This window comes from Lolium perenne, chromosome 6 (assembly GCF_019359855.2).
Source record: "Lolium perenne isolate Kyuss_39 chromosome 6, Kyuss_2.0, whole genome shotgun sequence".
Taxonomy (NCBI): domain Eukaryota; kingdom Viridiplantae; phylum Streptophyta; class Magnoliopsida; order Poales; family Poaceae; genus Lolium; species Lolium perenne.
This window is the reverse complement of record NC_067249.2, coordinates 187,952,738-187,966,981: the sequence shown is the minus strand read 5'-3', so window position 1 is coordinate 187,966,981 and position 14,244 is coordinate 187,952,738. Positions and strand designations below refer to the sequence as shown.

The following is a 14,244-nucleotide window of genomic DNA, read 5'->3' as shown; positions in this document are numbered from 1 at the left end:
GATCCTTCATTGATCCAAGAGCCCTTTTGTAGGATTCTTGAAGTAGATCATGGTTCTCTCCAAGTTTCTTGAGCTCATCCTTGACAAGCTTGTTAGCTCTTTCAAGGTGGTCAAGATCCCTAGTGAGAGAAGCATGAGCAACTTCAAGTTCCTCCTTTGAGGCATTGAGCTCTTGGGTCAATAATTGAGCCCTATCAATAGTTTCTAGGTCCTTAACTTTATCAAGTTCATAAGTTTCAATTTGTTGCTTAAGGCCTTGAGATATGCACCTTTCGGTTTTTAGCTCTTGTCTTAGGAGATTGAATCTCCGTTCCTTCTCATTCAATTGATATTCTAATTCCTCAATGGACTCATCCTTTTCTTTGAGTGAGTCCATCAAGAAATCAAACTTGACAAGAGCTTCACCACGAAGGGTGCATCTAACATCATAGAGTTCCTTAAGCACAATTAATTCTTCTTGATCTTCATTTTCATCATCAAGAACACTAGATAGGGAAGGTGGGGGTTCCATTACCTTGGTTTCCCTTGCCATAAGACAAGAGCCAATGATTGGAGAGGAGGGAGAGTCATCGGAGTCATCATCTTGAGTTGTTCTTGCCATGAAGGAAGAGCCAACATCATTCTCCGTGGAGTAATCTTTGGAGTAGTCATATGTGAAGAGTGACCTGGGCTTAGAGAAAGCTAAACCGGCCACTCCGGCCTCCTTCTCCTCATCTTCCTCTTCTTCATCGGACAAGTACTCGGCCCCAACAAAAGCTCTTCCCTTGTTCTTCTTGTACCGATCGTTGATTGGATTCGGCTTCAATCTTGGCTTGACCCCTTTGATGAACTTTGGCTTGTCTACCCTTTTCTCATAAGGGCACTCATTTGCAAAGTGGTTATCTTCATCACAATTGTAGCAAGTTCTCTTCTTCTTCTTGTCATTGAGGAGCATTGGGAACTTTGCCTTGTACTTCTTGGCAAAGAAAGCAAAGTCGGTAGCAATGTCACTAGTTGAAGTCATCTCTTCATCTTCTTCAATTTCATAGTCTTCTTTGCTTTCATGGTCGGCTCTAGCTTTGAGAGCAAGGTTGTGTGACGCTTCATGGTTGTGTGAGGCTTCATCAACACGGTTCATTGCCTTGAGCCTCTTTCCGGCTTTGGCCATGCTTTCATTGGCGGCCACATAGGAGACTAGATCATCGGAGTTGAGATCGGCACTCTTGGTCATGATTTGCAAGTTGAGTGCAAGTTTGGTGTCTTCTTGTTTGACGGCAATCATAGCAATGACCTTGGATTTTATGAAGGCTTCGTTCATCTCGAAGCCGTCATTGTACTTCTCAGCACCAAGTCCCTTGACCCTTACTTTCAGAGCACCAAGCCTAGCATAGACATCGGATACGGATTCTCCATCTCGAATCATGAACTGGTGGGCTTCTTGCTTTGCGGTCTCATAAAGAGCTGATTGGATCAAATCGGTTCCCTCTTGGAGTACTACGATCCGATCCCACAACTCTTTAGCGGAGACAATGTCATCGACTTGATCAAGAAGCTTGCGGTTGATGCCACTTCTAATCTTGTCACGTGCGGATGCATTGAGTTGACGGTTGTAGAACTCGGTGGAGGTCAACCGAGTAGGATCTTGTAGCTCCCGATGTCCATGAACAATGAGCACCCATAGCTCCACACTGCAGCTGCGAATATGAGATTCCATAGCAGATTTCCAATGTGGAAAGTGAGTTCCATCGTAATGGGGAACGGTCCCACTATGGTTTATATGAGGCATGGGTGAAGTGTTTCTGGGATAGTCATGGTTAACATCATGGTAGGTTTCCATAGAGGCCGAAGCCCCACTAGGAGTTCCACCCATGATTAGGTTCTTAAGCATGGCGTCATTTACGTCATTTGGTTTTGTAGCTCATCCTCCTTTTTCTTCTTCTCGGCATCATATGCCAAGAATCTAGATTTCATCTCTTTAACCGAAAGGTTAGAGTCGTCATCTAGACCCTCGAAGAGTTTATCCATCTCACTCTTAAGGCGGTGAAGCCCTTAATAAGAGTCCAGGCTCTGATACCAATTGAAAGTATAGAGATGGTAAACCTAGAGGGGGGTGAATAGGTTTCTACAGATTTTAATTCTTTCTTTGCAATATTAGGCTTTGCGGAATATAAAGGTGAGCCTAATGCAAACTAGGTGAGGCAACCTATATGAGGATACAACTAACTCAAGCACGAAGGCTCTCACAGGCAGTTAAATCACAAGTAAGGAGTTCGGTTTAGAGATAACCGATAGCACGCGGAGACGAGGATGTAGTCCCGTGTTCCCTTGCTTTGCAACAAGGTACGTCACGTTTGGAGGAGTGGAGGTCCCACGAAGGATTCCCCGCGCCACGAAGGCTCACCCTATTCTCCGGAGCCTATCCCACGAAGGAATAGCTCACTCACTTGTGGTAGACTTTGAGGTAGCCTCCAAACCTTCACAATCTTGCCCGGAGCAAATCCACAGCCCGGATGCTTCCGGACTCCTCTTGCCCACCTAGGGTTTCCAAGGAACCCTAGGAAGCAAGCTTCTCAATGAATACAAGGGGGAATGAGATTTGGCTTGGTAGAGTGGTAGATCGGGTCCTCCTCTAACGATTCCCCGGAGGGATTTGAGTTTGGGTGGAGGAGGAGGGAGATCTGAGGCTTTTGGTGTTTCTAGCAATGGAGTAAGAGAGAGAGAGCTCAAGAACAGCTTGTAGTGTAGTGCCTAACTATTCAGAGGTAGGAGAAGGGCTACTTATAGTGTCACTTGAAATATGGCCGTTGCTCACTTGACACATCAGCTTTCTCCCGAGAAACCTGGTCAACCGGACCACAGACCGGACAGCCCAGCGCAGGGGCCGGTCCGACCGGACCAGGGACCGGACCCGCCGGTCCAAACCGGACGACAGACCGGATCATGACCGGACCCTCGAAGTGACGCGCAGTACTCCCTCCGGTTGCAGTCAGCGCAGAGCTCGGTTGGCGCCGGGGGCGCCCGGTCGGGAGCCCGGTCGGACCGGGCCAGGGACCGGACCCGCCGGTCCAAACCGGGCGGCAGACCGAACCTTGACCGGGGACTTCTTCGTGTCTTCCAGTACGTCGCCCGGTTGCCGTCAGCGCAGGAGCCGGTTGGCGCCGGAGCGCCCAGCCCAGCGCCCGGTCGACCGGACGGCAAACCGGAAGCTGCCGGCGCACGGGCCGGTCCAACCGGATCTATGACCGACGGCCTGCTGGAGAACCCCTTTTGATTGTTGTCGAAGTGGGGGGTCTCCTTTAGCCTTCTTGTTCCTTGATACACCATTTATGCCTCTTTGGCTAATACCTGGGATTATCTTTACAAACATGTATTAGGCCAAATACTCTAGCACGGTGTCATTGTAACCAAAACAATGGATAAGGGTAAAATACCCTTACAATATGTAATTTGTAATTAACGGAATAAAACCATTGCCCAAATATGGAATGACTCTCCGAACTAGGGGCAAAATCTCCTTAGAAAAAGGGCGGGATCCCGCCGGGTTTCCTGTAACCAAACGAGCCCTTATTGGCTACTCCTATCCTATACACTATTCGTTCTACGTTTACCGGCCAGTACCTAGCTTTGCATTTACTCCCTCCGTTCCATATTCGTTATCCCAGATTCAGATGTAACTATACATAAACTGTGTCTATATATATATATTCTAATAAGCGATAACTAAACAGAGAGTACGACATAAGCCAATTGAAAATTAACCATGCATCATTACAAAAGTATGATTCATCGCGCGGCGATCTCGCCACTGCCATCCACGGACACGCTTTCGCCGGAGTAGTCGGCGAAGTACTCGTCCGCCCTGGAGAGAGTGTAGGCCACGTCCACCATGCTCGGCCGCTTAGACGGGTCCCGCTGCAGGCATGCCCTGGCCACGCTCATCACGGCCGCCACGCTCCCGGGAGGGCAGCTCTGCTCTGCGAGCGCAGGGTCCATCCACGCTGCGGCCCGCGCCTCCATCCTCTCCTCTCGGCCACGGAACACCCTCTCCTCGGCGTCGGCCAACAGCAGCTCGCCGCCGTCGCCGGCGGCCTCACGGCCGGATACCAGCTCCAGCAAGACAACGCCGTAGGCGAACACGTCCATCTTGGTGGTGACGAGGCCATCGACGAGGTACTCGGGAGCGATGTACCCCTGCGTGCCAACGATGTGGGTGGTGACGGCGTTGTGGCCGGTCTTGGCGAGCCCAAAGTTGGCGATCTTGGCGTGCATGCCGGCGTCGAGGAGGACATTGCTGCTCTTGATGTCCTTGTGCACGACGCGCGGCCAGGTGTGCTCGTGGATGTACTGGAGGCCGTGGGCGAGGTCGAGGGCGACATGGAGGCGCGCGCGCCAGTCCAGCCGCCGTGCACGGGCGCGGTCCCGGAGGCACAGGTCCAGTGACCCGTTCTCCACGTACTCATACACCAGGTAGCAGTCGCCCGTCGGCGAGTTGATGCAGAACCCCTCCAGCTTCACCAGGTTGCTGTGGTTCACCTGAATGAGCCACAGGTTGCAAAAAATTAAGAAAATCATGTCATGTGATTTCTAACTACTGATAAACTTGCTCAGAGTTGATCGTTCTACGTTCTAACCATAATAAGCTGATCGTAGTAGAGTGTGCCATTTTGGAACCTATGGAGCTTGTTTGTCAAAACTTCAAAAATTCAACTTTTTTAAAAGAATATAATGTAGTTAATGATTTATTCTACCCATGTGTAATTTTTTAATACGAAATACCTTACGAACATGCAGATATGGAAGCAGGAACAGTGCAACTTATGGATCTTCTAAAATTTGTCCAATTTGTCTTTCTTTCTGAGCCTATAATACAAATTACTTCAAATTGAAAATTTGCACGATCGTAGTGTACATAGTTAACTGCATCAAGATATTTGTTTTGAATTTTTTGATACTTTAAATTTTAGTTTTCATTTTTTTAAAGGGCTCCATGGAGCTCCGGTGCCAAAGCACTTTTTCGGATTGTAGCACACCTACATAGTTATACACACTTCTAAAAAAACATAGTTATACACCGATTGGATTATAGTTTGACCTTTTTTTTTTTTGCAGTTTGACCTTAGTTTGATTTATTGTTGTTTTCTCCGTACGCGTCCTTATCTCCTGGGTTGACGACTTATCGCAGCTAGATACACAGACGTGAGCTGGTCAATGCAATGCCCCCATCGTGTCAGCTGTTGCGGCAGCAGCCATTGTTGAAACGGAAATTATAACTCCCCCACGGTCTTTTCCGAGTCTCTTTCTAGTATCCATGTAGAAAGTTAGCTAAGCTGGCGGTGGCATGCAGAAAAAATATCAAGAGACTAGGTACAACCGTAAACATCAATTTGAATTGCTAGACAACAACATGGTATCATCACATTAATACATGATTTTCGGGGATAAAATTGTTTTGTATTCCAAGCTTTGTTTATCATTTAGTCTTCACCTTTGACTTCATGTAGTCCAGGGATTTAATATTAGATCTCACATGGTTATCTTTTGAAAACCAGATCGGGCATTTCGGTGACAGTAACACCAAAGTTGCCAACCTATTTTCCAACAAGTTACCATGTGATGACCGATGGTTGCCATGAGAAGCCCTAAAGCTGCATTCCCTGAGTTGCTCGCCATCACAACTCGCAAAAGCAGGACGGTCTAAAAAGAGCTCACCGACAGAAACTGGATGTGGGCCCTTGTCCATTTACCGATATTGGAGCAAATATCATAGTTCTTCAAATTATGAACCATCTTGCGGGGTGTCGATTTGGAGCCTAGGACAGATTCAATCACATGGAGATGGACGGCCTCTAGGATATACTAGACGACTTCAACCTATCATTGCCAATCCTCCGGATCATGCACTCCATTTTAAGCAGACAAGCTTTGGGTACAGGTGGAGCTGAAGTGGCATTTTTTCTTGGCTTTGTGATTTCACTTGGCTTTGTGCTTCACGGGAAGGCGCTCACCGCCGACAACCTGGCGGTTCGGGAGTGGCCGCATAATCCTATTTGCAAGTTGTGCATGATCCACCAGGAGACGGTCCAACACCTACTTCTAGAATGATCCTATTCATCGCGGTGTAGGAACAAATCTTTGTATGGATGGGACGACTAAGAGAAGCTAGTGGCGCATTCATACACGCCATGTAGAGGACTTGGAATGAAAGAAATAGGAGTGTTCCGCAACACGGCCATCCTCCCCGGCCCAGCTAGGTTGAGGTCTATACAAGTTAGTAATTCTTCATTTACTGTCCGGAAAATTGTTTGTTGTCAAGTGGAACAAACAAAGAAACTTCTGTCGTCAATTGGGAAAAACATATGTTCTAATATCACAATGATGATGATGATGATGATTTGTGGTCGTATCCAATTGGATTTTTCTCGTGCCTAGATCCATTGGCATCATTCCCAAGTGCCAACCAAACAGTGGGCCTGCAGAACCAACTCAATGTATTTGATGACACTTGCATCATGACAGGACCAAAAAAATATTTCCTACTAACTTCACTGGCATGGTTATTGCAAGTAGAGTTCAGTTGTTCAGTTTTAAAAATATTATTAGTACACGCCAGCAGGAAGAGGATTGGTCAATCGCTTCATGTCATTATCAGGATCAGGAACAAGACTCCACAGGACTCAGTCAGCCCAAGCCTCATGTCCTTGCAAAAAAGAAATTAAGACGCAAACATGACTATAGAATAACTATACTGCTAAGTTCCTGACTATTCATTAGGCAACGTACATATATAAGTGAGTTCTTTTGTTTAACCTATCTGCAGGCATCAGTGTCCTACAAAGGTTTAGTGTACCCAGTTTGCGAATTTGTCATGGATGAACCATTTGACTGACTTACATCGATTAGTGTTGATTTTCTTGGTTACCAAAAAAATCACTTCCAGAACAAAACTATTAACGTTGATGCAGCTCTGTTGCCCCCTTCAAGCTGAATGGGAATAGGGGTCGTGATCCGAAACCAGATTGGTACGTGTTCAGGGGCGGAAGGTTTTGACAAATTAATCGTGGCATTGGATTGCCTTTCATTGGTCCAACGAGCCAATAATTCTGAGGTTGATCTTAGCCAAATTTGAGTGGTCGTTGAGGTTGATCTTAGCCAAGTTGGAGTGGTGGTTCAGGACATCATGAAACTAGGTTCTAAGTTTGTTTGAGTGTCTTTTATCCATGTTTATCATCATTGTACTGTTACGGCACATACTTAAGCTTGCTCAGCTAATCAGTTTGTTTATGTTGTTTTTATTAATCAACAAGGTGTCATATTCTTTAAAAAAAAAGCAGAAAGAGGGTTGCTAACTGGCGTGTCATTATCAGATAAGACTCCAGAGGACTCAATCAGCCCAAGCCCCATGTCCTTACAAAAAGAAATTGTGACGCAAACATAACTATAGAATAACTACACTGCTCAGTTCCTGATTATTCATTAGGCAACGTACATAAGTGGGTTCTTTTGTTTAACCTATCTGCAAGCACTAGTGTTCTAAAAAAGGTGTAGTGTCCCCATCAGATGTTGCGAGTTTGTCGTGGACGAACCATTTGACTGACATACGTCGATTACTGTTGATTTCTTTGGTTAGCAAAAAATCACTTCCAGAACTATTACTGTTGATACAGCTCTCTTCCCCCTTCAAGCTGAATAGGAATATGGAGCGTGATCCCAAACCAGATTGGTACGTGTTCAGGGGTGGAAGGTTTCGACAAATTGATTGTTCCATCGGATTGCCTTTCGTTGGTCCAACGAGTCAATAATTCTGAGGTTGATCTTAGCGAAGTTGGAGTAGTGGTTCAGGACATCTAGACACTAGGTTCTGAAAGGTCTCTTGTAGGGAGGTGAAACCTGGTTTTGCTCTCTCGGGTCGCCCCTCCAGGCGACTGAGAGGGCGAAACCCTAGCCTGCCGTCACCGCCCCTCCCCCTTCAGGTTCTCCTCGTCGCCCCCCAAGGCGCCGCCGGGCTAAGCCCGCGATGCCGGTGAAGGGGGCGGCGGGGATCTAGGCGCCCGCCTTCCCGCGCGTTCGCTAGCTGGAGGATCTCGCGCCGGGACTGCTTTGGTCAACGTCGCCGTTCCGGGGCGCCCTCTGCTCCGTCGGCAAGTCTCTGGCCTGGCCGAAGGCTCGGGAGGCATTCTACGGTGGTGGCCTCGGTGGGGCTCTGGGTTTTGAGGCGGCGGTCTCGTGTTGGGTGAGGGCGGCGTGGGCCTACCGGCGGGCTCCGTCTGCTGATGCTGGTTGCCGTGCGCCTTGGCTACGCGGGTGGAGAGGCGCCGGTGGAAGGGACGCTGTGGGGAGATCGCCCCGGTGGTCTCCCGTGCTGGATTTGGAGCTGTTGCCTATCTGCGTCAAGTTCGACCCTGCCCAACCCTGGACTTGTTCCGGTGGGTTGCTGCAGTTGGAGGTGGAGCGCTGGACCGGGGGAAACTCTTGGCCGACGGGGCGGCCACGAAGTCGTCGACGCTGTTGGCGCCGATCTCCTTCTTCAAGGCGATTTCGAGGTACTCTATCCCCTCCATGTCTAGCCTATCTCGGGTGAAAACCCAAAAGCCTCGGCTTTGGCGGTGGTGGCGCTCCGGCGTCGTCCCCTTGCTGAAGGTGCCGCCTTGGGATGGCTAGGTCAGTGGTCGATTCTTCGACGGTGGTTTGGCTGCTGGGAGCGGGCGTCTTCTGTTGGAGGGCTAGTGCTAGCGTGGCGTTCTGCTCTGCCCTATGCTCTCTTCCTTGGTGAGTGAGAGGGGAAGGGCTCCCTCTCCGGTAGCCGCAGTGCTCCGGTGGTTGAGCTGGGTACCAACCATGGGCACTGGCACAGTCTTTCCCGTAGCTTCGGTGTGTTCTTTTCTGGCAGTTTGGGTCGCGGTGTGGGTGGCAGCAGTGGCGGTCTCCGGTAGTGACGTGGTGAGGCGGTGTTCAGCGTCTTCCCAATCTCATATCATTGCCCAGGCGTGCTCACGGTGAGCAGATCCCCCTCTTGACAGGTGCGGCAGCCCCCCCCCCCGATCCGGGGCGAGAAAACAGGGTGTTTTCTTTGGAGGTGGAGCGACTCGCATTGTGTTTTTTCCTATGGTGTTCGATGATGGTACGAGTCCTCCGTGGCGTGCTTCCAGAACCTCGCTTCCTCTTCAGTCAGATCGCAGCGCGGGACAATGGCGTCGATGATCAAGCTTCGCTTTAATGTCTTCTTTTCTTTTTTAGTGCTTGTTCTTTTCGTCGCATCTAAGCTGTTTTTCAGCATTTTGTAAACTCTGGCCGATGTGGGCTTTATTAATTTAACGTAGTCTCGTGGAGCCTTGAATCTAAAAAAAAAGACACTAGGTTCTGAGTTCTGAGTTTGCTTCAGTGTCTTTTATCCATGTTTATCGTCGGCACATACTTAAGCTCGCTTAGCTAATCAGTTTATTTGCGTCGTTTTTCGATACTCTTATCATAGATTTTATCCGGCAGACGACTAGTAATGGTTTGTATTAATCAACAAAGTTTGTCATAGTCTCTCAAAAAAAAAAAACAGGAAGAGGTGATAGGGGTAGGGTGTGCGTGCGTGCGTTCATAGGGGTGTTTGTACGTGCGTGTTTGTGAGCGTCTGCGTTGTACTGTGTTCTAAAAAAAAAAGGATTGCTAACTGGCGTGTCATTATCAGGATCAGGAACAAGACTCCCCGAGGACTCAACAGCCCAAGCCCCATGTCCTTACAAAAGGAAATTGAGACGCAAACATGACTATAGAATATAACTATACTGCTAACTTCCTGATTAGTTCATTAGCCAATGTACATGAGTGGGTTCTTTTGTTTAACCTATCTACAAGCACTAGCGTTCTGAAATTTTTTAATGTCCCCATCAGATTTTGCTAATTTGTTTGTAGTGGGTGAACAATTTGACTGACAAACGTCGATTAGTGTCTCATGATTTATTTGTTGATAAAGAAAATTCACTCCCAGAGCAGACCTATTACTACAAGAAGTTTTTTTTAGATATAAGGCAACTTTATTGACCGACTTTAATTTAATAAAGCCCAGGTAGCATAAGGTTCACATTTAATAGAGCAGACCTATTACTAAAAGAAGTTAAAAACAGTAATTTTGAGTTTCTGACAGTAAGTGAATTTAGTGTGGGAACGCACGCACCTTTTGCAGGATCTTGAGCTCTTCGCAGGCGTCCCACTTCATCTTCTTGACGGCGAAGACCTCGCCGCCGATGTTGGCCTTGAAGACGCTGCCCTGGATGAGGTGCGCGTCGTCGAAACCCGCGGTGCCGCGCTCCAGCTCCTCGACCTTGAACACCCTGTACTTGTCCAGCCAGTCGGATATGTCAGTGACCAAGAATTTCTCCCCTCCGACGCCGCCGGACGCGCTCTTGGCAGGCCTGCCGGCGTCGCCGCTCACGATAGCTTCACCTCGCCGCCCACTCGCCTTTAGCCGTCTCCACAGGCAGGCCAGTAGCAGCAGCTGCAGCAGGCAAAGGCCGCCGACGACGCCCAACCCGACGGCCAGCCCGGTGACCACCCCGCTCCGGTCGTCGGTCGGGCCGGGCGTGGCGGGATCGGAAGGCGGCGGGGACGGCGGCGTGACCGGCAGCACGTCGTTGCGGGCTACGATTGGCGGAAGCCACTGCGGCACCTGCCGACGAAGCGGCACCAGTATTTCGGAGAGCACCTTGGTGCCCCCCTCGGGCCCGTTGAGCGCGACGAGCGACCGGGCGTCGACGGCGAAGTCGGCGGCGACGGAGGCGTAGGTGTCGCCCTGCTGCATGACGTAGGTGACGAGCGCGGTGGCGTTGTCGGCGGGGCACTGGCAGAAGATGGGGAAGGTGACCATGTCCCCGACTTCGAGCTTGGTGGGCACCAGCGTGGGGTTGACGCGCTCGACGGCCTGGTACTGCGTGAGGTTCTGCAGCTTGGTGACGGAGACGATCCAGAAGGTGTCGCCGGAGCTGATCTGGTACTGCGTGGGCGCGTAGGCGTTGGGGGACCCGGAGGGGCAGCCGCACTGGAGCGGCACGAGCAGCGGCTGCCCGCTGGCCGGCGCGGAGGAGGTGGACAGGTTGTTGGCGTGCGCGAGCATGAAGCGGCTGACGCCGAAGAGGTCGCCGACGGCCGAGAGGTCCGCCCCGAAGCCCGCCCGGTAGAGCGCGTAGGCCTGGCACGGGTACGTGGTGTTGGCGGAGCAGTTGAATCCCTGGACGCTGGCCGGCGCTGGATTAGCGGAGGCGCTCTGGGACCGCGCCGGGGCGGGGAGCGCGCACAGGCAGAGTAGCGTGGCCAGCGCCGCCCGGTGCAGCAGAAGCGTGCGCTGCCTCATTGGTCCGGATTGGAAGGAGACGCAGCTGGTTGGCGAGGTGGCTCCGGAGTGGCAGCTCGGGGGAGTCGGGAGTGACATATGCGGGAAGGGAAGACGATGGTGTTGTGGGGAGCGGCGGAGAGCGTGAAGATCATCGACTGGGTACGGCCGGCTGCCTGCGTTCGTCGGGTTTCGGGGCATCTTTCCCCGGCGGTGGTGTTGACTTTTGACTTGTACGACACCTTGGCGTTTATATTCAGGAAATTGTTGATCCGATGGGGCTGGGACCACTCCTGTCGCAGTCACGGTCAGTTATGGTTGCCTTTTCCAAGTTTCGAGTGGCGGATTAATCCGTCTGACCCGGTAGAATCGTTTCATGTGGCGGTAGAATTGTAGTTTTGACTTTGAGCATGTGGTTCCCTCACGCTCCCTCTGCTGGTTACACGTACTACAAGATAATGCGGAAAGTACCATGTGCACATGAGATGAGCACAAGTGCTCCTTGGACTTTTGGATTTTTGAAAATTTTCAAAACCTCGCTCTTTTATGTTTTCAAAAATTATGGTATTAAATATGTAGATAGATTTAGACACGAGGAGTGTAGTCAAAAAAGTCTCATTAAAAAATACTTTGTATTTTGGAAAATACAAAAAAGACAAATTTCTGACTATAAATAGTAGTACAATAGTACATATATTTTGTCAGTGTACTGTCAGAAATTTGTCTTTTTTGTATCTTCAAAAATATAACGTATTTTTTGACGAGACTTTTTTGATTCCAATCCTCGTATACACATCTATCTACATATTTAATGTCATAATTCTTGAAAGCAGAGAAATATGAGAATCTGAAATTTTTAAAAATCCAAAAGTGAAGGGAGCACTGACTCCCATGTGCACAAAATCCTTGTCCAAGATAATGTGCTTAGATGGTTAGAAGAGCAGTACTATTTTTAGCCTATTCATCAGAGTTGAAACATCATACAGTATTTGATATTTTGGTGTCTTACAAAATGAGGAATATTGTTTTAGCATCGAACAGCGAGGTGATTGTGCCGGTTTCATCAATCTTAAAATCCACCGGATTTCTTTCTTAGACTCAGTTTTTCGGTGGTACTCATAAGAAAAGAGTGTACCTGTTTGTGTGTGTAATGGGGGTTTTGTTTGTCCTCTGGGTTCACAAAAAATAAGTATGTACACAATGTTTTCTTTTTTAATTTCCGGCATCAATGACAATTTTTCCTTACCAATGATTCCTGCTCTATTGTGCTGGTTCTTAGGAGGCTTAGCACGATGACTCATCATCTGTGTACTGCAACAAGATATACTACAACAAGCCTTGTCTGGCTTCCGTGATGAAGGACGAGGACAGCGACACATCTTTCTAGTGTTTGCAGTCATCGCTCTATGCTTCAAAGAACTATTTATAATTTATTGCTTTTAAGTCTTTTCTATACTATTGTTGATGATTATTAATAGATCGGTGGATTTTTCGCAAAAAAGTAAAGTTTGTTTGAGTTTTTCATTAGCCACACCAAGGCGTGTTTTTTCGCAAAAAAAAAAAAACACCAAGGCGTGTTTGGTAGCTCGCAAGCCAGTTGTGAGGAGATGAATGGTCCAATTGGATGCATGTGCTCTCCCGGTCTTGTGGCCCACACGATTCTTAAAGTACTTTCGAGCCAGGCTAGGGAGGAACTACCAAATCGAACGTTTTCATGGAGCCACCCTTGCCTTACCGAAAATCCACAACGTGGCACCCCGCAGAGCCAGCGACAGAGATGGTGTGAGTTCGCGTGGAACGACGTAACACTGGGGGATGAATTTGTTCACTGTCTGCAGAATTTCGCCACCGTATTTAAGTGTGCCACTCTCACCGCTAAATCCACCCCCCATTTCCCCTCTTTGAGATCCTCGACACTTCTAAATCCACCAACATGTTAGGAGCTTCCTCACCGGCTAGACGACGAGGTTGGCGACTATGGCGGCGGTGACTGGCCATGGCCCACCAGCTTCTTCATCTGCCCCAAATCCCCCAGTGGTTGTAAACACTGATCATACCCTCGTTCAAACTCGGATATGAGCATGTTGTAGATGGGGTAGATCTTATCGCTTTGATTGTACGCCATGTCTTCTCTCTTGAGCACGGCGACGTTGGTCATGTCTGGTTCTCCATCGAGCACGGAGACACTGGTCCTCACTGGTTCTCCCCCAGATTCTCCATGTTCCCCGACCTTGGTGCTAGATGTTGTTCATGTGACTGTAAGAAATCGTCACGGTGAAAGGACGAGATGTCACCTAGAGGGGGGTGAAGAGGTGTTTTAAAAACTATTACATATTTGGCTTGTAAGAATGCTAAATTAAACTAACGTTTATTTTTCAAGCACAAAACGTAAATACGCTAGGTTCAACTAAGTGCAACAACAACAACTCAAGCTAAACAAGATATGTGTAACACAAGTGATAGCAAGATATAAGTACATCAAGCACGATGGCTATCACAAGGAGAGTAAATTCGGGTATAGAGATAACCGGGACATGCGGAGATGAAGATGTATTCCCGTGTTCTCGCACACAAGGTGAGGTACGTCACGTTGGATAGTGCGGGCTACCACGAAGGTCTCCCGAATGCCACGAAGGGTCACCTTCTTTAACAAGCCAGCACCATGAAGGTCAAAGGCCTTTCTCTTATGGATAGCTTTTCCTCCACTCCGGAGATGGCAAGCTCCACAATCACTTCACAAACTTCACGAAGGAGAAGCCCGAGCCTCTTCACAATCTTCCACGAAGAGGTCACCGGAGCACCAACCGCCAAGCCAACTAGGAGGCAACCCCTCCAAGAGTAACAAGCTCACGGTCTCTCACTCAAACAAATCGTAATGGAGAGCTCAACACTTATGCAGGGATGCAAAAGCAAGAACACCAAATATGCTCAGATCCTTCACACTCAAATCC

The 14,244-nt window shown here is 48.8% G+C and overlaps 1 protein-coding gene across 1 annotated transcript; it reads right to left on the bottom strand.

Moving 5' to 3' along the window:
- Positions 1-3,602: 3,602 nt before the first annotated feature.
- LOC127306664 (serine/threonine receptor-like kinase NFP) lies at positions 3,603-11,529 on the bottom strand. The gene is made up of 2 exons (XM_051337328.2): positions 10,142-11,529; positions 3,603-4,512 (listed from the first exon to the last, which is right to left on the bottom strand). Exons 1-2 carry the CDS (start codon positions 11,492-11,494, stop codon positions 3,763-3,765), a joined length of 2,103 nt encoding a protein of 700 aa, XP_051193288.1. The 5' UTR covers positions 11,495-11,529; the 3' UTR covers positions 3,603-3,762.
- Positions 11,530-14,244: the final 2,715 nt, after the last annotated feature.

Excerpts from the sequence above, each read along its gene's own strand:
- LOC127306664 (XM_051337328.2), bottom strand. The coding sequence starts at position 11,494 with ATGCCCCGAAACCCGACGAACGCAGGCAGCCGGCCGTACCCAGTCGAT. Across the intron at positions 4,513-10,141 it reads AGCTCAAGATCCTGCAAAAG|GTGAACCACAGCAACCTGGT; the intron begins GTGCGTGCGTTC and ends TGGCTCATTCAG.